The sequence below is a fragment of the Saimiri boliviensis genome, chromosome 20 (assembly GCF_048565385.1).
Source record: "Saimiri boliviensis isolate mSaiBol1 chromosome 20, mSaiBol1.pri, whole genome shotgun sequence".
In the NCBI taxonomy this organism is placed as follows: domain Eukaryota; kingdom Metazoa; phylum Chordata; class Mammalia; order Primates; family Cebidae; genus Saimiri; species Saimiri boliviensis.
Genome location: NC_133468.1, coordinates 2,964,949 through 2,992,814, shown reverse-complemented (window position 1 = coordinate 2,992,814; position 27,866 = coordinate 2,964,949). Strand labels below are relative to the sequence as shown.

Below are 27,866 nucleotides of genomic sequence, written 5' to 3'. Positions count from 1 at the left end.
ACACAAGCAAGTAATCATAATTTTAGTATTGCCTTAGTTACATTTTTAAAATGATGTTTCCAAACAAGACACAAGAAGGTTTATAATTGCTGTATTCATAACTGCCCAAACTGAAAGCAAATGTCTAAACATTTGAGATGCCCTTTACCATCAAAAGTGAACCAAGCCTGGGCAACAGGGTGAAACTCCATCTCTACAAAAGAAATTAAAGTTAAAATAAAAAGCTTGGTATAAAGGCATGTGCATTACAGCCATCTGCTTGGGAGGCTGAGGTAGAAGAATCACCTGAACATGGGGAGGTCAAGATTGCAAGGAGCTGTGATTGCACCAATGCACTCCCACTGACAAAATGAGACCTTTTCACAAAAACAAACAAACAGACAATGTAACTTTACTTGTCTGAGTAAACGCTACCCTACCTTCACTTTCAGTGCGGCAAGTTTTCTTAGGCTTCCACTTTTTTTTTACCCAGCTCTTGGCGCGGCCAGCCAAACCTGCAAGGTAGAAATGTATCATAATAAAGACAGTGCTTGACATCTTGCTGGCAGAGGACCACAAAGAAATTAGTAAAAACTTATTCACAGTTTAAACTTTTGATCCTGGTTTTCACCAACTGCTTTTCAACTCTACCTGAATTAGATCTGGGACCTAGGAAGATTTGTTTGTGTAGGCAGATACCTTTATTCAGATGAGACAATATAGAAAAGCAGAAGATCCAAGTTACCGAGAACAGGCTGGGTTCAAATCCCACTTGGAATCTGCACATACATGGGAGAGGGATAAGAACCCATCTGTGCCTCTCTTCCCTATTCTGAGATGTGGAAACTAAGGTCTATGCTATAGATCTACTAAGGTCCATAGCGCCTAAAAGAATGAAATGCAGATAGACTTAAAAAGATTCATGTTTTTGTAAATGCCCTAAAATGTTCAATCAATGTCGGGAAGAATAATCCAGATACTTGGTAGAGGTTGAATAGAGAGAGGGAGCCTGCATGTCTCCTGTGCAGGGGAGGATCGGATGGAAAGTGACTTCTGTGATTTCCCTGATCCCCACATCAGCCCCAAGGGACAGGCAGGGAAGGGGCTACAACCCATATGTTCCAATTCAGTGAATTAAAACTCAGCCATTTTGAGTGACTTGTCCAGAGTCACCACAGTGAGGAGTGACAGATCTGAGGTAAGAATGTAGTTGGTTCCCTGGGGATACAGATCACGGAACACCTGAGTCCTCTAGATCATGCCCTGGACCCTGGACCGAGAGCTCTTCTCACAAGCTTTGTCAAATCCTGCTGCCCAATATATCTGTGGGATAGTTGATGCTCTGGAGACGTGGCAGGTGGTTTACCGCATTTACTGACCTACTTTTTTATCCATATGTTGTCACTTTTACTACTTTTATGACCCATAAGGCAAATATTTTAAGTCTCTCAGTTACCATACACGGTCTGAGATTTTACCTGAATCCACTCTTTCTACCCATCAGGTGATTCTCATCTGCTGGGCTGGAGCTGGTCTACCGTAAAAGAGGACACACGGCACACCACGGAGCTGCCGCGTGCCCCACTCCCGCGCACACGGCACACCACGAGCAGCTGCGTACCCCACTCCCGCACACACGGCACACCACGAGCAGCTGCGTGCCCGACTCCCGTGCAGGCGGCACACCGCGGAGCCGCTGCGTGCCCCACTCCCGTGCAGGCGGCACACCACGGAGCCGCTGCGTGCCCCACTCCTGTGCACACTCTCGCCTTGCTTCTGCTTTCCCAGCTCTGACAATCCTAATTCTGGCTTCCAAACCAATCCTGTACGTCCCTCTCAGTTCTCAGAGGTGCCTGAACCGTTGGATATTTTAATCACTGCTGTAGTGACCATGACTGAACTGTGAATTTCATTTACCATAGTATATGCTTATCTTTCTACATATTTCTTAATAGCATTTAACTTATTTCTTCAGACTTTTAAGAACATTTCCGGGCTAGGTGTGCTGGCTCATGGCTGCAACCCTGACATTTTTGGAGGCTAAGGCAGGACGATTGCTTGAGGTCAGAAGTTTGACACCAACCTAGGCAACACAGTCAGACCTCATCTCTACAAAAAATCTTCTAAACATTACCAGATGTGGTGGTGAGCCCTTGTATCCCCAGCTACATGGAAGACTGTTGTGGGAAGCTCATTTGAGCCGAGGAGATTGAGGCTGCAGTGAGCTATGATCGCACCACTGCATTCCAGCCTGGGTGGCAAAGCAAGACCCTGTCTCTTCAAAATAAAAAGCATTACTGTGTTACAAGTATACCCATTTCATTTCTAACTATCTAATATTGCTGTTTTTATCCTGAGGCTTAATTGCTTTAGTAAGCTAAAAAAAAGGTTTTTATAGAAAAGGTAGTATTTGAAGCAGGCCATATGCACACCTTTTTATAAATTCTAGTTGTATATGCCATATATTTAGAATTATATTCTTGATATACTCAGTCTTCTTAAAACCAGCCTCCTCATATGTAACACAGGCAAAATTCCCATTTTACTCCTAACTCAAAACATGGAGAGGATCAAATAAAATGAAAGAGCAGTCTGTATATTATGTAATGCACAATAAATTACAAAGCAAAGCTTTCTCTAATTAACTCAAAGGCGAAAAGTGCACAGTTAACATCCTTTGCAGAACCCAGAGCAAAATAACATTTTGAGAAAATATGCACTTTGGCTGCCCAGTGAAGTTAAGGAGAAAGCTAAGCTGTCACAGGTCTTCATCAAGACCTCACCAACGCTGGCTTTTATTTTTATTTATTTATTTATTTTTTGAGACGGAGTTTCGCTCTCGTTACCCAGGCTGGAGTGCAATGGCGTGATCTCGGCTCACCGCAACCTCCACCTCCTGGGCTCAGGCAATTCTCCTGCCTCAACCTCCTGAGTAGCTGAGATTACAGGCACACGCCACCATGCCCAGCTGATGTTTTGTATTTTTAGTAGAGACAGGGTTTCACCATGTTGACCAGGATGGTCTCGATCTCTTGACCTCGTGATCCACCCGCCTCGGCCTCCCAAAGTGCTGGGATTACAGGCTTGAGCCACCTTGCCCGGCCGGCTTTTATTTTTAAATAATGAAATACACCTTATTTCCCCTGCTTTCTTTCATGTGTATTACTGCATGTTCTTTTTGCTTTTCTGCGTACCCTATCTTCGGAATCACTCCATAGCAATAAAAAGACATCTTACTCTTTTTGACAGCTCCATACTTCTCCTCTATGTAGAAGCACCAGCTTACTTTACTAGTCCTTTACTACGCATGTCAGTTATTTCCAATATTTAACTACTGAAAATAATGCAACGAGAACTTTGTGCATAGTTTGTTTTACATTTATGGAGTATATCTTCAGGACAAAATTCCTCAATGTTGGATGTCTGGTTTAAATGCATTTGCAAGGTTGTGAGACTGTTGCCAAATTCCCCTTCATGGAGCTGAGCCTTTTTGCATTTCCACCAGCAATCTAGGAATGCAACTTTCCTTACAGCCAAACCAAAGAACGTTCTGCCATGTTTTTGGAATTTCCCTCCATAGGAGAGACAGTAGAGCTGTCATTTGCCTTTCTCTTATGAGTGAAGATGTGTTTAAAAATCGCCTGCATTTCTTTTTCTGTGACTGCTCTATTTACCGCTTTATCATCTACTTTGAGATTCACTTGATTTTCTCAAGTCAGCCTCTTTCAGGTCATCGTTACTCTCCTCTTCGCTGTCGGCTCTCACCTGAACTACTCCACCAGGCTCCGAGCTGCTCTTCTGCTTCCACCCGTGCCTGTATTACAGCATATTCGCACGGAGCCGCTGCTCAGCCTTTTTCTTAGAGAATTAACCGTAACCCCTGGGCTATAATCCTCCAGTGGTTTTCCATCGCAACTGAAGTCCACCTTCTCTGTGAGTGCTCACTATGTGTACAAGGCCGTCACCCACCTTATCCATCCCAGCGCCCTTTCACTCTGCTGCAGCCACCCTTGTGTCTTTCTGTCCTTTGCCTAAAACGACGTTGTTTCTATTTCAGGAATTCCAAAGCAGATATCCCTCCTGGAAGCCCTCTCCCATCATCCTCACAAGGTTCCCTTCACTTTTTTATTTTTAAAAACTATCAAGATGGGGTGTCTCTGTGTTGGCCAGGCTGGTCTTAAACTTCCAGCCTCAAGGAATCCCCTCATCCTGGCTTTCCAAAGTGCTGGGATTAAAGGTGGGAGCCCCGACACACAGCCCATTTCACTTTTAAGACTCTTCACGTGTCACTTAAAGAGAACTTCCAGCTCTTGCCCCCAACCCTCCATAAAACTGCCCTCCTCTTTAATTGATCACCCTGTTTTACTTTCTTCCCAGCACGTCATCACCTTCACTGTTCATGTGCTATCTGCCCTTACCTACGGATCGAATGTAAGGGTCAGACGTGGAATGGGGCTCTATGTTGTGTTCCACTGTTTGCCCCGCATCTGCAACACTGCCAGGCCATTAAAAAGTGCTCAAGAAATAGATTTCATTTTACCCCAAACTAGAATTCTCCCAGATCTGCTAAAGTTGTCTTTTGATTTATCATCTAAGACAGTATCAGATTTTTTAAACTGGTAGCTCTTTAGAATTAAAGACACAAGCTATCGAGATCCACAAAAACATAAATGAAGAATGTTAATGTCTATTTAAAAGTCAACGGTAACTGCAGTTTGACACAAGTATATTTAATACTAAAATACCTTAAATACAAAATGACTCATTTCATGGGTTTAATTATGTCACTAGAAAAAATATATTATCTGAATTTTATCACAAGATATCACGCATCTGTCATCAACATGTGCTTTATGTGCGTTCTTACAATCAAACATAACAGGATTGTGTCTGACTTTATGAAAAAAGACGGCCAATCGCAAAGGGTAGGTAAATAAATAATGCTCTAACCAGTCCATAGTAGACTAAGCAGTTATTCAAAGTCATCAGGTAGAGCAGGGTGCCCTGGCAGGGAAAGACATCCTGGAGTGCTCGCTAGGTGTCAAGTACGGTTTGAGAAACTTATGCCATTATTTCACTGCTTAAAGTAAAAGTTACAAGGCAGCACATAAAATGATCAAAAACTTTTATTTTATAAAAAAGTTTGTCGAATAAAATATGATATTCAAATGCATACCAAAAATTTCCAAAAGAACCAGTAATCAAATAGTAACACAAGTGAGCTCTGGGTATTCTGAGTATAATAAATAATTTTTCTTTATTTTCTACTTCTTTTACATGAAACACACTGATAGTTATTTTAAAAGGAGGGTTGAAAATGGCTACTAGAAAGCGGAAAGACCTGCTGCTCAGAGGTGTCTACATCGTATGCCCATTCTTTCCCTTCCCTGACCCCTCACTTGAGAGAGCCCGCAAATTAGCAGCGCTCCTAAGGTGAGAACACAAAAGGCTGCATGGAAAGTTGATGGGTCGTGATAAAATGGGATATGAGCTCTTACTATCTTAATCTGTGTTACTTATATTACCCCCAGTCATATTAAATACACTGCCAAATAAAGGCAAGATAAGAGGAAATATGCTTGAGTCTGTCTGACATCTAAAGTGGGTTCTTAGAACGTCTCTTTGAAATGGCTTCATGACACAACGTTCTTCTGAAATACTTCAGAAGAGAACAACGAAGCAGAGCATCATTTATGGCATGAGTTCCTGAAACTGGACTTGCCACCTAGAGAGCACTCCAGGATGTCTTTCCACAGCAGTGTGCCCTGCTCTACCTGATGACTTTACATGACTGTTTAGTGTGCCACAGAATGGTTGGAGCACTGGTTGCTGTGATATTTGTGTAAGTCACCAAAAGAATTCAATTCCTCATTACAGAAAGGCTAAAATCTTTCACATCTAAATAGGAATGTATCACTTTCCAAGAAAAGTGATACACAATTTTCTGAATAAAGATATTAACAACAAACTTGGAATGTGCCTATACTTTATATTGAGTGTTCTCAACATGTTTCTTTCTTGTTTTATTTGCCCAGCCAGGCTGGAGTGTATTGGCGCGATCTCGGTTCACTGTAACCTGCAATTCCTGGATTCAAGCGATTCTCCTGCCTCAGCCTCCCAGGTAGCTGGGATTACAGGTACGTGCCACCACGCCTCGCTAATTTTTTGTATATTGAGTAGAGACGGGGTTTCATCATGTTGGCCAGGCTGGTCCCCAACTCCTGACCTCAGGTAATCCGCCCACCTCGGCCTCCCAAAATGCTGGGATTACTGGCATAAGCCGCCACGCCTGGCCAAAGAATAAACACTAAAATTGAGGTTTCTGTTATCCCTCTATTGAATACCACAAAAATACATTTGAAGAGACACATAGAAACTGACTCTCATGCACATACACATAAAACGGTAGATTCTGTGCTCACAAACTACTTTTCCTTCAACTGCTCTGACCTAACACTTCTGACTCATATCCTGTGCTGAATGTGTGGGGCTTTACCTGCCCTCTGGCCAGCTTCTCCTGACCATGGCATTCTCAGCTTCACATCAGTTAGCAGAAGAAACTCTTCAACATTTATTAAACTGTTGATTTGACTGGTAAATTTAGGCCATTTTGTTACCTCTATTTTTATCCTTATCCATTTCAATAAATGTATAGACAGAAGGCAGAGCCAGGAGAGACGGCACAGGCCTGTATTGTCAGCTCTTCTACAGGCTGAGGGAGCAGGAGTGCTTAAGCCCAGGCCAGGAGTCAGAAGCCGGCCTGTGCCTCACAGCGAGGACCCATCTCTTTAGGACGAAAAATGGAGAGGTAAATGTTGCCTGTACGTTGTGTAAATTAAAATGCATAAGGAACTAATCAGGATGAAAGTAACTTCTAAGAGAGCTCTATGTTATGGGTAGACCTTACAATATAAGGCATTCTGGAGTTTGTCAAGTTCTTTAAGAACTGAGTTTGGCATCGCTACGACCTCCATGTCTACTCTGACGACTTAGAACCTCAGTTCTGTTCAGTAGCTGTCTCACAGTCCCTCCAGATCTCTAAGCCTTCCTTTCTGCATCAGCAACATAGGGAGAATACACACAGGCCTTATTGTACCTGGAAGGTTCCGATAAGATGTACATGAAAACACGTTTTACATCCAAAAGAATAACGAAAAGGCTCACTTTGTTCTCTCACTACCTCATCTACCAAATCGTACAGAATGTGACACACAGGCTTCCCGTACACACCAAGCAAGGAGTTTCCACAGCTACTTGCATGCTTGTGTATAAGGTACAGTCTATTAAGTCTCATCATTATTTGTTAATTCTTTCACAATTTTTCAATATTCTGAAAAGGGAGTACAGCACTTCCTCGTTACAAAGGCACACCCATTGTGAGGCTTAATTATTCTGTGAAAGAAAATAAGAGCCAAACGGAAGTTTAAATACAAGAGCGGTAAGACATTTTCTCCATACTAATAAAATCTCTGCCATTAAAATGAAAGAAATGAGCTGATCATGTTGCTGTGTCTTCATGATATAATGTTTTCTATTTCAGTGGACTTAGTTTTTGTTCAAGGGACTGGTTACCCATAATTATCTGTAGCTAGATTCATCTATTTCTAAAATTCTAAGGGATTTTAGACTGAAGGCTGCTGGCCCTGGCTGATGCCTATCACCCAAAAAGCCTATGTCACCCGGTTACCAGGAAACAACCAAGTCAGGCTAGTGGCTCTCAATGCCCCGCCCCACAGCCCCACCCAATGGCTCACAATGCCCATCCCTGCTGCTGCCCACCTTGTGGTCACCTGCCCCAATGTGTGACTGCATTATTCATCCTGGGCTGCCTGAGCTTTCCACTCCTGAGAACAGTGTGTGTGTGGAGGGGAGGGTGGTCGTTATCCGAAGTCACTCTGGGCGCTGAACTCAGCAGAAAACCCTGGTTACTAATGTCAGTTCCATTAGCATCTCGGGTTTTCTGAGTCCGGTAGCTTTCATTTGCTCAACAGGTGCAGTGATACACAATGTTTGACTGATTTTGTAACTGAATGCTCCTCTCCTGTCCTACAGGTGTTCGTTTTTGGCTTCAATTTGACCATAGCAAAAAAATGGAACGTTTCCTCCCTCCTCCCCTTTCCCATCCTGTAGGAAGGGGAGCCATGAAAGCAAACTGTCCCCCACAGGCAGGGGCTGCCTTCCCACTCTCAAGTCTCTACCCTACAAATTCAAGTCTGAAGTCATTTCATCTCTTTTGGAACCTGTAACCATGAGCTAGCTCTATCTGTCTCTCAGAACAAGGAGGTGAACAAAGCCCATGAAGTTCCTGGGGTAGGGCTGAAGAGTCATTCATGTCAAAGTGGGAATTTTAAAGTACTCAGAGCTCCACGGCTAAACTTTTGGGTACAACCAAAACAAAAACCACTTTTTTTTTTTTTTTTTTTACAGATCTGGCAGCAACATTTCAAACCTTTTGCAGTCATTTTAAGCATGTCCCTCAAGTTTGCCTTCAGTTTTCAAATTACAATTGGAAGAAATAAAGCTGCTTCTGTCAAGGTGACTTAAAACCATCTATTAAGAACAACATATAAAGGCCGGGTGCGGTGGCTCAAGCCTGTAATCCCAGCGCTTTGGGAGGCCGAGGCGGGTGGATCACGAGGTCAAGAGATCGAGACCATCCTGGTCAACATGGTGAAACCCCGTCTCTACTAAAAATACAAAAAATTAGCTGGGCATGGTGGCCCGTGCCTGTAATCCCAGCTACTCAGGAGGCTGAGGCAGGAGAATTGCCTGAACCCAGGAGGCGGAGGTTGCGATGAGCCGAGATCGCGCCATTGCACTCCAGCCTGGGTAACAAGAGCGAAACTCTGTCTCAAAAAAAAAAAAAAAAAAAAAAAAAAACAACATATACTCTCTTCCTTGGCAAAGTCTATTTTAAATTTAAGAAGTCTCCAAATATTTGAGTCTGAATTATCCCAATTAGGAGCTTCCTTATCGAATAGGAGAAAAGAAATGGCTGGGCCTTTAACCGGCTCCTTCAGTGAGGTACCATCCTAGCTGGATAGGCCAAGCCAGAGGATGGGATGGAGACTCCAAAACTGGAGTCTTTGAATTTTCATCGAGGAAAGAGAGAGACTAGACCAAAAAGGCCTCAAGCAAGAAGGCTCAACACCAAAGACAAGAGGCAGGACTAGCCTTTGCCCCCCATGCCCAGCCCTGGGAAAGGTGGCTATAGGCAGGAGGGAGCTGGAAGCTGAGGATGTCTCTGGGGTGACGGGATGGGTAGGAGGTGGGGAGGTGGTGGCCAGAGATGTGCCAGAGAGCAAATGGCACCCGTGGCTTCTTTACCTTTGCGCCTCTCTGAGTTGATGCGCCGCAAATACTGGACATCCACCACTCTGGGATATGACACGGCAGGCTCTGCAGTGGTGGATGCTGGCCCTGCAGCTGCCACAGACCGAGTCTCGGATTCACAGCAAGGCACCACCTTCTGCCTGCAGCAGGCACAACAGAGGCCAGCCCTGGGGCCTAGGCAGGAAAGGAATGTATTTCCCATGGTGATATAGAAGGGGACCTTCAATACAAAGCCACACACAAAATAAAAAAAAAAAAAAACAAAACGAACAAAGAAATACAAAAAACAACAGAAAAAACAAAACAAAGCAACACACAAAATTAAAAAAAAAAAAACAACGAACAAATAAACACAAAAAAGAACAACAAATAAAAAATAAAACAAAGCAACACACAAAATAAAAAAAAAAAACGACCAACAGAAAAGAAACAAAGCAACAGAGCAAGCGCCACGGGCACAGACGCTTCCGTGAGAGCAGTCGGAGCTCCTCCTCTCCCCACTAACAGCTTCCGACTGAAGGCTGCTGGCCCTGGCTGGTGCCTGTCACCCACAAAGCCTCCTATGTCACCTCGTTACCAGGAAACGACAAAGTTAGGCCAGTGGCTCACAATGCCATGCCCCACAACCCCATCCAATGGCTCACAATGCCCATCCCTGCTGCTGGCCACCTGTGGCCACCCTGCCCCTCTTGGTGACGGCATTATTCATCCTGGGCTGCCTGAGATATTCCATTTTCACTATACGCCTCAAAGGGCTCTGAAATGTCCCTTCATAGATTCTGTACAGAGAGCGTGTCTAACCTGTGAATAAAAACTAAGAACTAAGGTTTCATTCTGCGTGATAAATCCACAAACACAAAGCATTTTCCTCTGGGGCCCACCTCTCGCCTTCAGCTTCCTGCTCCTGGTTATCTGGGCTTCTGTCTTGTGTGCTCTGTCAGGTTTAGGCCTTGTAAGGGTGGGTTCCATGTCTCCACTCATTTATACGTGCCCAGTAGGGCTGGCTCTTGGGAGGGTCTTCATGGTGACTGAGGCCATGGATCCTTTACACTCTTCCTTGAATACACTTGACATGAAATACTCATCCTGAAACGATGCTTTGAAAGTGATGCTTCCAGTGAATTATGGGTCCACTGTATCATGGGTCCCTAGCACCCAATACATGGCACGTAAGAAATAAATGAAAAATAGTGAGTGAATGAACAAGTGTGCCTACAAGGTGAGAGAAAAGTGGTCCTACTAACTAGGTGTGCTACAAAGGCATGTGGGACTGTTGGATTCGCTATTTCTTTTTCTTTTTTTTTTTTTTTGAGACGGAGTTTCGCTCTTGTTACCCAGGCTGCAGTGCAATGGTGCGATCTCGGCTCACTGCAACCTCCGCCTCCTGGGTTCAAGCAATTCTCCTGCCTCAGCCTCCCGAGTAGCTGGGACTACAGGCGTGCGCCACCATGCCCAGCTAATTTTTGTATTTTTAGTAGAGACGGGGTTTCACCATGTTGACCAGAATGGTCTCAATCTCTTGACCTCGTGATCTACCCGCCTCGGCCTCCCAAAGTGCTGGGATTACAGGCGTGAGCCACCGCGCCCGGCCAGGATTCGCTATTTCATAGTAGGCCTGGGGCTTTGAAGCCTGGCATTTCCTCATTCTAAACCTCAAATTCCAATAAATTACAACCAAGTGGACAGAGGTCCACGGGCCAGAGCTCTTGGTGTGAACAACGTACCTTTTTTGGATGTGATTAATGGACAGGGACTACACAAAACTAAAAACAATGGTTGTGTGCTGACTACCTGCAAGCCACGGTGATAAAGCACTCTGTATACATGATCTTATTCAATGCTTGTTACAAATCCATGAAGTGGATTTTTAGACAAGCTTTCTATTCTGGAGCTTTTTGAACAAGAGGCTAGTATAGTGAGCTTTCCCCTACTCAGCAGCAGATTCCGATATTTGTTGTCTCATGGCCAATCTTGTTACATGTACACTCCTACATGCTTCTCCTCTTCCTCTCGTGATTTTATAGCAAATCCCACACATCATATAACTTTCTCCTGACTGTCTTGGTATATGTCTGTAAAAGATACGATTCTTGTTTGTTCTTTCAAGACAAGGTCTCTGTCACCCAGGCTGGAGTTCAGTGGCATTATCTTGGTTCACTGTGGCCTCCCCTGCCTCAGCTTCCTGAGTAGCTGCAACTACAGACTCACACCACCATGCCCAGCTAATTGTTTTATTTGTATTTTAGTAGAGACAGGGTCTTGCTATGTTGCCCGGGCTGGTCTAAAATTCCTGGATTCAAAGGATCTTCCTGCCTTGACCTCCCACACTACTGAGATTATAGGTGTGAACCACTGTGCTCGGAGACAAGAACTCTTTAAAAAATGTAATCCCAATACCATCATCAACCAACCTTCTCACACCACTGCTCTTTATCACTGTCAACTCTCCTGCTAGCTCCAGATTTCCAGTCATTTCATATATTTATAGTTTGAATCAGGATCCAAATAAAGTCTCTCTTTGGCATTGTTTGATTCACCTCTTGGGTTGTTTTTGATCATGACAGCTTCCCACTTGGATCTCTGTGTTGTCCCTTGCAGTTTATTAATTAAATCAGGCCGTTTCCCCATAGTTTGGATTATGCGAAGTGTATTCTCATTATGCTGTTTCCCATACTGTGAATTTTGCTAATTGTATCTTGAGATGTTGGTTAACTTGCTCTTCACTTTGTTCTAGTTTTTATAAATCAGTAGTTTGATCTCAACACTTGGTCACATTCAGGTTGGACTTGAGGGTCAGGACAAAAAGACTGTGCTAGTTTCTTCTGAGAGGAGGTGTGCACTCTCTGGACATCTTTTCTTTTTTAATTAGTGATGTTAATAGCCATTGATCAATGATGGATTGAACAATGAAGGTATTGTTGTATCATTCCTTCTTCATTTATGAGCTGCCATACTTCCAGAGAGAGATACTGCTACCCTAAGAAGGGCCTTGCATGAAAAAAACAGTAACGTAAATATAAAAGAGATGCTGCTTCTTATAAACTGTGTTACTCACTTGTACAATTTGTAGAGAAAACGCCAGGTCGTGGCTTGATTTCTTCTGTTTACCGTTTTTCAAAATGATGGGCTGTTTCATATATATCCTTCAATGGTGACCACTTCTATTAATTAATTTATGTAGACAGGGAGGGTCTAGCTGTGTTGCCCAGGCTGGTATGCACAGAAGCAGTCATGCCACTACAGCCTCAATCATCTAGGCTCAGGTGACCCTCCCATCTCAGCTTCCTGAGTAGCTGGGACCAAAGGCATGGGCCCTCATACCCGAGTAATTTTAAAAATGTTTTGTAGAGACAAAGTCCCCCTGTGTTGCATAGGCTGGTCTTGAACTTCTGGATGTAGTGATCCTCCTAACTCAGCCTCCCAGAGTGTTGAAATTACAGGCATCAGGAACTGTGCCAGCCCACTTTTATTTTTTCAAAAGGATCACTATGAATGCAGACATTCAAACATATCTGACATATCTCCATTCACTGCAACTATTATCCTGATTAATGTACAAAATGTCCTATCGTTGGTTAGAAGGAGTCCCTTCAGATTGGCCCTTCAGACATGTTGAAGTCATCCTAATGATTTTTGATGGATTCTCTACTATCCAGATCACAGTATGTTCCAGGCTCCTTACATATTTCTGGCCTAGACCTGGAATCAGCACTTTCTCCAGGAAGGCTTGTTTTCTTCCATTGGGCAATGGTATTTTGAGACTATTTTGAGACAACAATCTTGGTGCTTGGCGTAAATAGTATAATTTTAAAACTTAAAAAACTGAGTGGCAAAAAAAAAAAGAAAAAAAGAAAAAAAGAAAAAAACAAAAACTGCCTGGCTCATGCCTGTAATCCCAGCACTTCGGGAGGCCGAGACGGGTGGATCACCTGAGGTCACGACTTTCAGACCAGCCTGGACAACAGGGTGAAACCCCATCTGTACTAAAAATACAAAATATTAGCCAGGCATCATGGCGGGAGCTTGGGAGGCTGAGGCAGAAGAATCGCTTGAATCTGGGAGGCGGACGTTATGGTGAGCTGAGATTGCGTCATTGCGCTCCAGCTTGGGCAAAAACACCAAAACTCTGTCTCAAAAAAAAAAAATTAGAAAAAATTAAAAAACAGCTTTATAGAGGTGTAATTTACATACTAAAATTTACCCATTTTAAGTGTACAATGATGTGTGTGTGTGTGTGTGTGTGTGTGTGTGTGTGTGTCACAGAGAGAGAGAGAGAGAGAGAGAGAGAGCGAGCCAGGGTTCTCGCTCTGATACCAAGGCTGGGGTGCAGTGGTGCCATCATGGCTCACGGCAGCCTCAACCCCTTGGGATCCAGTCATCCTCCTGCCTCAGCTTCCTGAGTACCTGAGACTACAGGCTTGTGCCACCACACCTGTTTAAGTGTTTAAATTATTTGTAGAGATGGAGTCTCTCTCTGTTTCCCAGGCTGTTCTTGAACTCCTGGGCTCAAGTGATCTTCTTGCCGTGGCCTCCCAAAGTGCTGGGATTACAGGTGTGAGCCACTGTGCTTGGTCCAATTCAATGATTTTTAGTATATTTACAGAATTATGTAACAATCACCAAAATCTAGTTTAAGAGCATTTCATCATCCCAGAAAGAAACCTGTGCCCATCAGAGTCACTTTTCAGTCTCATTCCCAGCCCTAGTCAAACAGTAAGCTGCTTTCTATCTCTATGTTAAGCTGTTCTGGACCTCTCATATAAAGAAAATCATGCGATGTGTGTTCTTCTGCATCTGGCTTCTTTCACGAAGCATTGCGTTGTTGAGGTTGACCACTGTGGTAGCAGGCCTCAGAACTCATTTTTGATTGCTGCATAGTATTCCTTTGTATTCCTCACATGTGAATTCCTTGGTCAGTTGATGGGCATTTGGCTCGTCTCCACTTTTTGGTTCTTGAGAGTGTTGTGAACATTCACCTACAAGTCTGTGTGTGAACAACATTTTCATTTTTCCTGCTTTGATACCTAGAAGTAAAGTTGCTGACTTTAAGGCAAATTTGACTTTATTTTAATAGGATTTTTGTCTTCAGCCCCTTGCAGTTCTGCTAGAGAAGGCAATCTTATTTTTAACAATTTTGAGAAACTGTCAGACTATCTTCCAAAAAAGTGGCTGTACCATTTTACATCCCCAGGGGCAGTGTATGAGGGTACTGTCCTCCACATGCTCTCCAGTGCTTGGTGTTATGCGTCTGCTTGGTTGTAGTTATTCTAGTGGGTGGAAAGAGACATCTCATGATGGATTAATTTGCATTTTCCTAGTGACTAACAATGAACACTTTTTAGTATGCTTATTGGACATTAAAATATTATCTTTGGAGAAATGTTTCTTCATGTTCTTTCCCCATTTTTAACTGGATTGTCCTTTAATATTGAGTTGTAAGAGTTCTTCTGGATATCTCAGTTATTAGACATATGATTTATAAATATTTTCTCCCATTCCGCGGGCTGTCTTCCCCTTTCCTGATTGTATCTTTTCATGTGCCAAAATTTTAAATTCAGTTGATGTTCAGTTTTTTTTTTCTTGCTTTTTCCCTCTCCTCCTTTTCCAGGTCTCATTAGGTAGCCCTGACTGGTCTTCAACTGTGCTTTCGATGCTGTATCTAAGACATCAGTGCCTTACACAAGAGCACAAGAATTTACTCTCATGTTTTCTTCTAAGAGTTTTATTGTTTTAGTTTTACCTTTAGGTCTGTGATCTGTTTTCAGGTAATTTTTGTGTATGGTGTTAGGCAGGGACCCAAATTAATTTATTTGTACATGAATATCCAGTTGCCTCAGCACCATTTGTTGAAAAGTCTATTCGTGGTTCATGACTGTCATCCCAGCACTTTGGGAGGCCAAGGCCAGAGTACTGCTTGAGTCCAGGAGTTCAAGGCTAACATCTGCCTAATTCTCCCCATAATTTCTCCAACATCTGTCAAATTCTTCCCCCACACCCAGCCCTGGGTAACCACCATTCTACTCCCTGCTTCTATGAGCTCAACATTTTTTCTTTTTTCCTTTTTCTTTTTCTTTCTTTTTTTTAAAAATGAATCAGTTCCTAAGCAGAGTTCAACTTTTTAAGGATCCACACATGAATGACATCACGCAGTATTTGTCTTTTGGTGCTCTGCTTATTTCACTTAGCATAATGTCGTCCAGTTTCTTCCATGTCATCGCAAATATAACATTTATTTTCTATTTTAAGGCCGAATAATATTCCATTGTGAATACAGAAACACATATTCCTATATTCCTCACAAATCTGTGTTAAGGCTCAGTAGTATGCCATTGTGACTACAGGAATATATATTCCTGTATTCCTTAAATTTTATTGTATGCAAGGATTGTCTTTTCTCCACATCGTCACCAACACGTGTTATCCTAATCCCTGTGAAAATCCAGTGGTATTCCCGATAGAAATAGAAAAAACTGGCCGGGCGCGGTGGCTCACGTCTGTAATCCCAGCACTTTGGGAGGCTGAGGCGGGTGGATCACGAGGTCAAGAGATCGAGACCATCCTGGTCAACATGGTGAAACCCCGTCTCTACTAAAAATACAAAAAATCAGCTGGGCATGGTGGCACGTGCCTGTAATCCCAGCTACTCTGGAGGCTGAGGCAGGAGAATTGCCCAAACCCAGGAGACGGAGGTTGCAGTGAGCTGAGATCGCGCCATTGCACTCCAGCCTGGGTAACAAGAGTGAAACTCTGTCTCAGAAAAAAAAAAAAAAAAAAAAGAAATACAAAAAACTGTTTCTAAAACTTATATGGAAGCACAGAAGATCCTGAATAACCAAAGCAATTTTGACTGAATACAAGAACAAAGCTGGAGGAATCACACTACCTCATCTCAACGTCTACTATAAAGCCATAGTAGTGAAAAAAACATGGTACTGCTACAAAGATAGACATGATCCACCAGTTGAACAAAACAGAGAGCCTGGAAATAAATCCATGGATTTACAATGAACGAACCTTCCACAAAAATGCCAAGAACATGCAGCCCAGAAAAGACATTCTGTTCACAAAATGCCGTTGGGAAAACCTAATATCCACAGGCAAAAGAATGAAATTGAATCTCTCTTTCTCCCTATATAAAAATCAACTTGAAATGGGTTAAATGCTTAAATGGCCGGGTGCGGTGGCTCATGCCTATAATCCCAGCACTTTGGGAGGCCGAGGCGGGCGGATCACGAGGTCGAGAGATCGAGACCATCCTGGTCAACATGGTGAAACCCCGTGTCTACTAAAAATACAAAAAACTAGCTGGGCATGGTGGCGCATGCCTGTAATCCCAGCTACTCAGGAGGCTGAGGCAGGAGAATTGCCTGAGCCCAGGAGGCGGAGGTTGCGGTGAGCCGAGATCGCGCCATTGCACTCCAGCCTGGGTAACAAGAGCGAAAACTCAGTCTCAAAAAAAAAAAAAAAAATGCTTAAATGTAAGACCTGAAAAGCTTCTTGACACTGGTGTAGCAAAGATTTTATGGATATGACCCCAAAAGCACACGGAACAGAAGCAAACACAGACAAATGGGCTTTCATCAAACTAAAACCTACACGGAGCACAGGAAACAACAGAATATAGAAACAATCTACAGAATAGGAGGAAATATTTGGGGATCATACACGTGATAGGGAGTTAATATCCAAAATATTCAATGAACTCAAACAACTAGATAACAAGAACACAAGTAACCTAATTTTAAAAGGACTTGAGTATTTCTTGGTTAAAAAAAAAAAAGACATGAGACAGGTAAATGGCTGAAAATATGAAAAAAAAAATGCTTGACATCAGAAATCATCAGGGAAATGCAAATTGAAACGACAATGAGATGTCACCCCACACCTATTAGGATGTCTATTATCGAAAAGATAGGGTATCTATTGACTTCAGGTGTCATGGTTTCTTTCCAAAATTTCAATTATTTTTCAATTAATCAATTAATTATTTTTGAGATAGGGTCAGTAAGTGTTGTCTGGTGCGATCATAGCTTACTGTAGCCTCAAACTTCCGAGCTCAAGCATCCTCCTGCCTCAGTCTCCTAAGTAGCTGGGACGAAAAGTGTGTGCCACCATGCCTGGGTTTTGTTTTGTTTTGTTTTTTTGAGAAAAAGTCTCCCTCTGTTGTCCAGGCTGAAGTGTAGTGGTACGATGTCAGCTCACTGCAACCTCCGCCTCCCAGGTTTTAAGTGATTCTCCCGCCTCAGCCTCTGGGGTAGCCGGGATTACAGGCATGCACAACCACATCCGGCTGATTTTGTACTTTTAGTAGAGAGAATTTGGCCATGTTGGCCAGGCTGGTCTCAAACTCCTGACCTCAGGTGATCCACCCTCTTCACCTCCCAAAGTGCTGGGGCCTGAGCCACCGCGCCCGGCCATAATTTTTCATATAATTCAGTTTTCACAGAGACAGTCTTTTTATGTTGCCCAGGCTGCTCTCAAACTCCTGGCTTCAAGGGATCCTCTCGTGTTGGGACTACAGGGATGAGACACCACATTTGGTTTTCTTTCTTTTTTTTTTTTTACACATGTTTTCTCTCTCTTGCCAAGTTTAGAGTGTAGTAGCTAATCATGGCTCACTGCAGCCTCAAATTCCTGAGGCTCAGGAGATCCTCTCACCTCAGCTTCCTGACCAGGTGGGATTGCAGGCCTGTACCACCATGTCTGGTCTATTAAAAACAAATTTTTAGTTGTATTGATCTTTATTTTTTGTAGACGGATCTCACTCTCTATGTTGATCAGGCTGGTCTCAAACTCCTGGTCTCAAGGGATTCCCCCCACCTCAACCTCACAAAGGGCTGCAATTACAGGCAGGAGTGCCCAGCCTGAGCTTTCAATTCTATTCCGGTGACCTACACATCTGTCATTGAGCCAGTACAACACTCTCTTGATTCCTTTGCAGCAAGTTTTGAAATTAGGAAGGTAAGTCCTCGAACTTTGTTCTTCTTTTTCAGGATCATTTTGCTTATTCTGTGTTCTTTGCCTTTTCCACGTGAATTGCAGAAACGGTTTGTCAATTCCCTGCAGAAAAGGTAGCTGGGATTCTGGCAGGAATCAGGTTGAACGTGTAGACTAATTTGAGGAGTACTGACAACAATATTTAGTCTTCTGATCCATGAATATTGAATATCTTTCACTTATTTAGTTCTTCTTTGGTATCTTTCCACAGTGAGTATTTTATTCTTTGAGATGCTATTGTAAATGGAATAATTTTATGAATTTCATTTTTGGATTGTTCATTGCTAGTGTACAGAAATACAACTGATTTATGTATGCTGATTTTGTGAACTTGGTGAACGAGTTTCGTTTTGTCTTCTTTCTGTTAATTTTAAGTTCTGAGGTACATGTGCAGAGCGTGCAGGTTTGTTAGACGTGCCATGGTTGTTGGCTGCATCCATCACCACATCACGTACATTAGGTATTTCTCCTAATTCTATCCCTCCCCTAGCCCCCAACCCGAGAGTCCCTGGTGTGTGATGATCCCCTCCCTGTGTCCATGTGTTCTCATTGTTCAATTCCCACTTAGGAGTGAGAATATGCGGTGTTTGGTTTTCTGGTCTCATGTTACTTTGCTGAGAAGGATGGTTTCCAGCTTCATCCATGTCCCTGCAAATGACATGAACTCATCCTTTTTTATGGCTGCATAGTATTCCATGCTGTATATGTGCCACATTTTCCTTATCCAGTCTATCACTGATGGGCATTTGGGTTGGTTCCAAGTCTTTCCTATCGCAAATAGTTTTTTTTTTTTTTTTTTTAAATGTGAATGCCTCAGAATTTGCTGTATACAAGATCATGACATTCAGAAGAAGTAAGACAGTTTTACGTCTTGCTTTCTAACCTGGATCCTTTTATACATCGATCGCCTAGATGTCCTGGCCAGAACCAAAGGTGAAGAGACCTGCTGAACACGGCCATCCTTGCCTTGTTCCCAATCGCAGGGAAAAGGCATTTAGTCTTGCACCATTAAATCTGTTAACTGCTGGGTTTTCACAGATGCTTTCTACCATGCTGATGAAGTTCCTTCCTGTTTCTAGTTTGCTGCGGACTTTTTTCCATGCATGAGTAGGTAATTTTATTCTCATTTACAGAAAAGAAAACCATCATTCAGACAGTCGGCCTCCAAAGATCAAGCCCTGAATCACAGTGCTGTCTCCACAGCACACTCTTTCATTTACGTCTTCCTCTGCCCCTCCTCTGAATTCTCTTTCAGCTCACTTGGGAATGCTGGTGTTCTCCACGAGGCTCAGCCCTCTGCTCGGGTGCTTCTCTCCGGAGTGGGAGGATGGCTTCCGCTGTCACCTGCACGCTGATGACCCCACACTCCCTATCTTCTTGCTCTCACTGAGCTCTGCTGTATCTTCATGCTTCCAAGACTTTTCCACTCAGATACGTCACGGAATCTCAAACCCGTCCTGTCCTAGAATACACTGTCACCTCCCTCCACCCAAGTAGGCTCCTGTGACTCTATGTTCAATACTGGATGCTTCTGCCATTTGTCCTGTTCCAGACTGAAACCTGGTCGTGATCCCACGTCTCCCTCTCTTCGGCCCCTCCTCTCACCTTTTCTAATGAGTGGCCGCGTTCTACCTGTGTTTTTTCTTCACCTGCACTGCTACTGCCTTCCTCCTGCCTCCAGTCTCATTCTACTCAAACTCACCCTCCAGGTTGCCAGCAGAGTGATTTCTCCCAATTACAGATCCTCTGATACTCAGCCCTTCACCGGTTCCCTATTCCCCCAGCATGGGAACAAGGCCTTTGCTCATCAGTTCCACTTTACACACTAGGAACTTCCACCAAAGACTGAAGTCACTGATTCACTTTCTGATGTCAGTTTCAGGAGCTGCATGCTACTTTCCTCATTTGGAGACATTAGACATTATGTCACTAGTTCTACTCTGCTGTCTTTTGCATGTCATGTTGTCTCCTGCCTCAGTGCTTCTTGTTCACTCTGTTGTTGTTGTTAATATTAAGCTCATTTAAATAGAAACAGGGTTCCTGCTGTGTTCCTCAGGCTGGTCTTGAATTCCTGGGCTCAAGCGATGGTCCTGCCTCAGCCTCTCACAGTGTTGAAATTACAGGTGTGAGCCCCCACGCCCAGCCCTGTTTTCTTGTTTTGAGAGCTTCTTCCTCTTTCCACATCATCCCCTCCACTCCTTTCCATCTTGAAAAGCCCTCCTCTCTCGGCCCTCTTCTGTGAACCTCCTCCTAGGTCTTGCAGAGTTAATTATGCCCTCCTCTGTGTTATTTCAGAACATCACGTGTGTTTATAATGTTGCCTTTGTTGTCCTGTACCTGTGCCATTTTTTATTCTCACTCTGAGTTCAGCATTTATACTAGATTTATCTTAAAAACGTTTGTAATTGCCAGTATATAGAAAGTTCTTAAGAAATATTTGTTGTAATCAACTGAATTAGGATTTATTAATAAGCCTCTTTGATGTTAATAGCTCATTGTCTAATTGTCAGCTTAAATACATTGTTAAGATTTCACCCCACCCCTAAGCCAAATTGCTTCCTATGCTGAAAAAATAAAAACACTCCTGTGACTGCCGAAGCCTCCCCCTGCGTGGCCACCCTAGGAGACATGTGGCAGGAGTACTGGGGAACGGACCCCTTCCATCTGCCCTCACTTACCTTCCTCAGGTACTTGGATGGGGCTGTCACTCACGTTACATGCTGCTGCAGCTCCTTGATCAGCTGGTCCTTGTCATGGGACAGAAACTGTAGGGTCAGGACAATAAACGCCTTCATCACCTGCAGAAAGAGGGCAGAAGCAAAATGAGTGTCAACCTATTACACAGCACAGACAGTCAGTATTTATTGAATGAGTGAAAAAACAAGGTGACACTGGACCCTTTGGTGGTTCTGGAGAAGAGGACCAGGTACAAATGCCTGTGCTTCCGATCTCCACTCCATGCCTTGGTAAGTTGCCTAATCTCTCCTTAACCTCAGTTTCCTTCTCTGTGAAATGGGAAAAAGAAAGGTTCCATTCCTCATCTGCGTTCTTTAAAGCTTCCATGAAATAATACATATAAAACATCTAGGTAGTTTACACTATTATCCCTGTCATCAATACTTTCACCATCATTTTTACTATTATGATATACACAATTCTGTGCCTGGGACCCAATGAGCATTTGATAGTTACTGACAATTTATTATTCATACCTTAGTAATGCTATCCCCATTTTATTGCACAAGGCCTTTCATATAGAAGGTGCTCAATAAACACTTTTTAATAAACAAAAGCATGTATGTTCTGCAGCCACATTGCTGAAATGCCAATCTGGCTCCAGCCCATAGTAGCTGTGTGACGTGGACAGGTTACTTAACCTCCTCTGCTTCTCTTTCTTCATCTATAAAGAGTAGAAGAGCTCTTAGATTATTACCTTTTGTGACAGTTCCATTATTTGGCATACAGTAAGTGCTCACTAAATATAATGGGTCATCTTTATCGTCAGAGCCAGAGAGGCCACGGTGCCCCCAGGTCACCATACTGTGGTATCCTTCCCCCACGGTTGCCCAGGTAAAGCCTGGAAGGTGCCCTGGTACCTGCTTTCCTAGTGCCCGTACACAAACACAAAAATCCCTGCGTTCTCCTCACTTCCCCTGGAATCGGGTCTGTGCTGCTCGCCACGGCCGACCCCGCCACCTGTGGGTGCTCCGCAAAGCCCTCCCCACCACGGCAGGCCCAGTGCCAGACCTTGGATGAAGGAGCAGAGTCGGCGCTGGAGAGAACCAAGCCCTCAATCTCCTGCTTGCGAGTCACAGCTTCCCTTGGCACAGAGGGTAGAGGTCACAGGGAGCTAGAGACCCCTGACTTGTCTGTGTCATGGGCCCAAAATGTGAAGACCTGGACTCTGTAGGCCGAGAAACAAAAGACTCCAGTGCTCCCAGGGCTCCTCGCCTCACTGCCTGTGCTGACAGAGGAGGGCCAATGCTTAGTCCCCTGGGCGCTTGGCCCAAGAAACTTTGCCAAACATGGTATCTCTTGGAAGGCTCAAACTTGGTCTTAAACATTTGTGCAAAGTCTGCACACTATTTCCCATTCTATCAGCAGGATTTTTGGCTTCTGTTATGTATATTTAAGGCATAAAACATGATATTTTGATGTACATATACATAGTAACACGATTACTACACTCAAGCACACTGGTATATCCCTTATCTCACATAATTGCTTCTTTTCTTTCGTGGCAAGAGCATAATAATAAATCATAAACAATCACTAACGTTTAGCAATTATTATTACTATGTTCTGTGACATCTTGTGTTGCATTAGAGGAGCACAAACATGAAATAAGCTCCTTGGACCTATGGGGACCAAGACAGAGTCTCCCTTCTTAATCTTATTTCCCACACTTCTTTCAACTGCACAGTGTCTTATTCTGTCTTCCGGACCCTCTTGAATTTTAGTTTGACTCTTCTGTATGCAGGGGTTAGGGAGGTGCACCAAAACCTGGCACAAGGGCACTGTAGACACGGCTCTACTCACATTGAGCTGAGGGTTCTGTCACCAACACATGAAAGACTGTCTGGGCAAGGAAGATCTCACGAGGCATGTGAGGGTGACGGTCAGCCTGGCAGCAGCCACACCTACCCAGTCATTGATAGTGGCAGGACTCCTCCCCAGGAACCAGACGTCGCCCTCTTCACCCACAGTTGCTCTGTCCCTGGTGTAGCAGATGTGCCCACATTCTACTTCGGCTGTCTTCTCTGGGTTACCCTGCAAAGAGAAGAGAGCTCCTTTGTTGAAGGCACTGAATTGAGAGGTGATGAGCCACAACCTGGGTTCCATTCTGGGTTTGATTTCTGCCTCCGGTTCTACCTGGTACCTGGGCATATCTTGCCATCTCTCTGAGTATATTTTCATTACATGACGGGACAGGATGCATGGTACTGTTCTGAGTGGTTGTGATTAAACCAATTTCAATTACAAATTTAAAAAGTATCAATTTGCTTTTGCGTGACACTATACCAGAATAAAATTTCTGCTATAGTGCAAACCTCGCTCCCTGCTATACGCTCAGCATTCACACCGTCTGGACAGGTGAGAGCCATCAATAAACATTAGATGAGTGACTTTTCTTCCCTAAATATCATCTCGTTTGATCCTCACATAAAGCCTGTGAAGCTGGTGTTTTTTTTAAGTTAACTTTTTGCTTTAAGATAATTGTGGACTCCCATGCAGTTATAAAAAAATAATACAGATGGACGCCCCTATACTTTGTACTAGTTTTCCATAGTGGCAACACCTTGCAAACTACAGTTTAGTATCTCGGCCAGCATTCTGACATTAATACAATCCACCAGTCATCAGATCTCCCATTTCACTCGTACTTACGTATTGATTTTTATGCAGTTTGATCACATATGCAGGGTCGTGCATTCACCACCACATCAGGAAGATCTAATGTTGCTCTTTTATATCCACATCCACCTCCTTCTTCCCTTTTCCTCTCCTCTCCCCATCGCTAGCCCCTTGCCAACAACTAATCTGTTCTCTATTTTCTTTTTTTTTTTTTTTGAGACGGAGTTTCGCTCGTCGCCCAGGCTGGAGTGCAATGGCGCGATCTTGGCTCACTGCAACCTCCGCCTCCTGGGTTCAGGCAATTCTCCTGCCTCAGCCTCCTGAGTAGCTGGGATGACAGTCACGCGCCACCATGCCCAGCTAATTTTTCGTATTTTTAGTAGAGACGGGGTTTCACCATGTTGACCAGGATGGTCTCGATCTCTTGACCTCGTGATCCACCCGCCTCGGCCTCCCAAAGTGCTGGGATTACAGGCTTGAGCCACTGAGCCTGGCCCTTGTTCTCTATTTTCATAATTCTGTTGTTTCAAGCACGTTATATAAATTGCATAGTGTACAACTGTTTGAGACTGTTGTATTTTTTCAGCATAATTTTCTAGAGACTCATCCAAGTTGTGTGCATCAATAGTTTGATCCCATTTATTTAGGAAACTGAGTCTCCCTCTGTTACCCAGGCTGGAGTGCAGTTGCGTGATCTTGGCTCCCTACAACCTCTACCTCTTGGGTTCAAGTAATTCTCTGCCTCGGCCTCCTGAGTAGCTGGAATTACAGGCACCTGCCACCATGCCTGGCTAATTTTTGTATTTTTAGTAGAGACGAGGTTTCACCATTTTGGCCGGGCTGGTCTTGATCTCCTGACCTCATGATCCACCTGTCTTGGCCTCCTGAAGTGCTGGATTACGGACATGAGCCACCACGCCTGGCCCTGATCCTTTCTACTGCAGAACAGTATTCCATGTTGTGGGTGTAGCTCAGTTTTTAACTATTTACCTATTAAAAGGCATCTGGGTTGCCTCCAGGTTGTGGCTACTTTGAGTAAAGTTGCTACATACATTTGCATACATGGTTTTGTTGAAGACCATACATAGCACCTTTTTTAGTTCATTTTAAGTAAAAATACAAAACAAAACAAAACAAAAACCCTTATGCTCAAAGAGGCGTATCCACTTGCTCAAAGTCACTTAACGGTTGGTATTTAAGTTTGATTCTTGCTTCACAACCTAGTCACTTGACCCCTAAGCAATATCTCTTGTGGAACATGAAATGGTTTTAAGAGCTATCTGAAAAATCATTTTAAAAACACTGAATCACATCCCTGTTTGGATTCACCTCCAATTGTTCTCAGTGTATCAGGTTGATTCTTAGTTTAGTGCTGACATGCTTTGAACTCTCTGGAAGTCCCGTGAAGAAGATACACTTCAGAACCAGAGCTTTCAATGGGAATAGGATTTTAGTAGTATATGAGAAATTGTTTTTCAACCTGTAGTTACGATTATAATTGCCTTCTGTTTATGGCAAGTAATAATGTTTTCCACTTGTGATGCTAGATCAAGATAAGTGCCTTTATGGACTGAGTTGACAGGCACAAGATTGTATCAATATATGGAAGACTGAACTATACGTTTTTTGTTGTTTTTTTTTTTCAGATGGAGGCTTGCTCTGCTGCCAGGGTGGAGTGCAATGGTGAGATCTTGGCTCACTGCAACCTCCGCCTCCCAGGTTAAAGTCATTCTTCTACCTCAGCCTCCTGAGTAGCTGAGATTACAGGCAGATGCCACCACACCCAGCTAATTTTTGTATTTTTAGTAGAAATGGTGTTTCACCATGTTGCCCTGGCTGAGTTTTTATATGCAACTGAAGTAGGTGTTCATTCAAATTAGATCGTTAGAACCCTTGGATGTTGCATGTAATATTCATAGTAACTATGAAGAAAATGTCTATAGAATATAAACAAAAAGAAATCAGAGGGGAATAAAATGTGTCACTACAAAAAAAAATAAAAGAAGGCACTTACAAAGGCAATGAGGGTCAGAAAATATTAAGCCACACAAAAGACCAATAGCAAAATGGCAGAAGTCCTTCCTTGTCAATAATTAAATGTAAATGGAATAAACTCACTAATCCAAAGGCAGGAATTGGATAAACTAATAAGAAAACATGATCCAAATATACACCGTCTACAAAAGACTCGTTTTAGGCCGGGCGCGGTGGCTCAAGCCTGTAATCCCAGCACTTTGGGAGGCCGAGGCGGGTGGATCACGAGGTCGAGAGATCAAGACCATCCTGGTCAACATGGTGAAACCCTGTCTCTACTAAAAATACAAAAAATTAGCGGGGCATGGTGGCACGTGCCTGTAATCCCAGCTACTCAGGAGGCTGAGGCAGGAGAATTGCCTGAACCCAGGAGGCGGAGGTTGCGGTGAGCCGAGATCGCGCCATTGCACTCCAGCCTGGGTAACAAGAGCGAAACCCCGTCTCAAAAAAAAAAAAAAAAAAAAAAAGACTCGTTTTATTTAAAGACACAAATAGGTTGAAAGTTAAAGGATGGAAGCCAGGCTCGGTGGCTCAAGCCTGTAATCCCAGCACTTTGGGAGGCCGAGGCGGGTGGATCACGAGGTCAAGAGATCGAGACCATCTTGGTCAACATAGTGAAACCCCGTCTCTACTAAAAATACAAAAAACTAGCTGGGCGTGGTGGCGCGTGCCTGTAATCCCAGCTACTTAGGAGGCTGAGGCAGGAGAATTGCCTGAGCCCAGGAGGCGGAGGTTGCGGTGAGCCGAGATCGCGCCATTGCACTCCAGCCTGGGTAACGAGCGAAACTCCGTCTCAAAAAAAAAAAAAAAAAAAAAAAAAAAAAAAAAGAAGAAAGTTAAAGGATGGAAAATATATTCTCCACAAATAGTAACTAAAAGAGAGCTTGGGTTGTTATACTAATATCAGACAAAATAAACTTTATGTCAAAAAAAATTGCAAAAGATAAAGAAGGAAATTTATTACATTAATAGAAGGGCCAATTCACCAAGGAAACAATAATCATAAACACATATGTTATAAACTTTTCAGCCCTAAAATACATCAAGTAAACTGACAAAATTTAAAGAAGAAATATACAGTTCTACAAAAACAGCTGGAGACTTTAATATCCCACTTTTTTTTTTTTTTTTTTTTTTTTTTTTTGAGACAGAGCCTCACTTTGTCCCACAGGCTGGAGTGTAATGGTGTGATCTTGGCTCACTGCAACCTCTGCCTCCCAGGTTCAAGTGATTCTCCTGCCTCAGCCTCCCAAGTAGCTGGGATAACAGGTGCCTGCCACCATGCCTGGCTATTTTTTTTTTTTTTTTTTGAGACGGAGTTTTGCTATCGTTACCCAGGCTGGAGTGCAATGACACGATCTCGGCTCACCGCAACCTCCGCCTCCTGGCCTGCCTCAGCCTCCTGAGTAGCTGGGATTACAGGCACGCGCCACCACGCCCAGCTAATGTTTTGTATTTTTAGTAGAGACAGGGTTTCACCATGTTGACCAGGATGGTCTTGATCTCTTGACCTCGTGATCCACCCGCCTTGGCCTCCCAAAGTGCTGGGATTACAGGCTTGAGCCACCGCGCCTCGCCCTGGCTATTTTTTTTAGTAGAGATAGCGTTTTGCCTTGTTGTCCAGGCTGGTCTTGACCTCCCGACCTCAGGTGATCTGCCCACCTTGGCCTCCCAAAGTGCTAGGCTTACAGGTATGAGCCAACACACCCAGGCCTAATATGCCACTTTTAACAATGAGTAGAAAACTAGACTGATGATCACTAAGAAAATAAATGGAAGAACAACATCAATCAATTGGACGTAGCAGACACACACAGAACACCCCATCCAACAGCAGAAGAACACACATTTTTCTCAAGTGCACATGAAACATTCTCAAGGATGGACAATATTTTAGCCCAGAAGAGAATAATTAATCAACTTTAAAAGACAGAAAGAATACAAAGCATCATATCTAGTCACATGAAATTAACAGGAGAACTTTTTAAAAAATTACAAATTTTTCCATTGTTTGAAAAATTAGATTAGCTGTGGTAACTCACACCTGTAATCCCAGCACTTTGGGAAGCCAAGGTGGGTGGATCACCTGAGGTCAGGAGGTCGGGACCAGTCTGGCCAACATGGTGAAACCCTGTTTGTAATAAAAATATAAAAATTAGCTGGGCGGC

The 27,866-nt window shown here is 43.4% G+C and overlaps 1 protein-coding gene across 6 annotated transcripts in view; it reads right to left on the bottom strand.

Moving 5' to 3' along the window:
• LOC141582475 (uncharacterized) overlaps positions 1–21,029 on the bottom strand; it is a 41,868-nt gene extending 20,839 nt beyond the window's left edge. For 5 of the 6 annotated variants that reach the window (XM_074390522.1, XM_074390521.1, XM_074390524.1 and 2 more), the window contains exons 1-3: positions 10,194–21,016; positions 9,307–9,486; positions 420–494 (exon numbers count right to left, since the gene is read on the bottom strand). In XM_074390522.1, the coding sequence (XP_074246623.1) occupies positions 420–494; positions 9,307–9,486; positions 10,194–10,293 (355 nt within the window). In that variant the 5' untranslated portion in view covers positions 10,294–21,016. Of the gene's footprint in view, positions 1–419; positions 495–9,306; positions 9,533–10,193 lie in introns of all 6 variants that reach the window. The other variant, XM_074390523.1, reaches the window with a different exon arrangement.
• Positions 21,030–27,866: the final 6,837 nt, after the last annotated feature.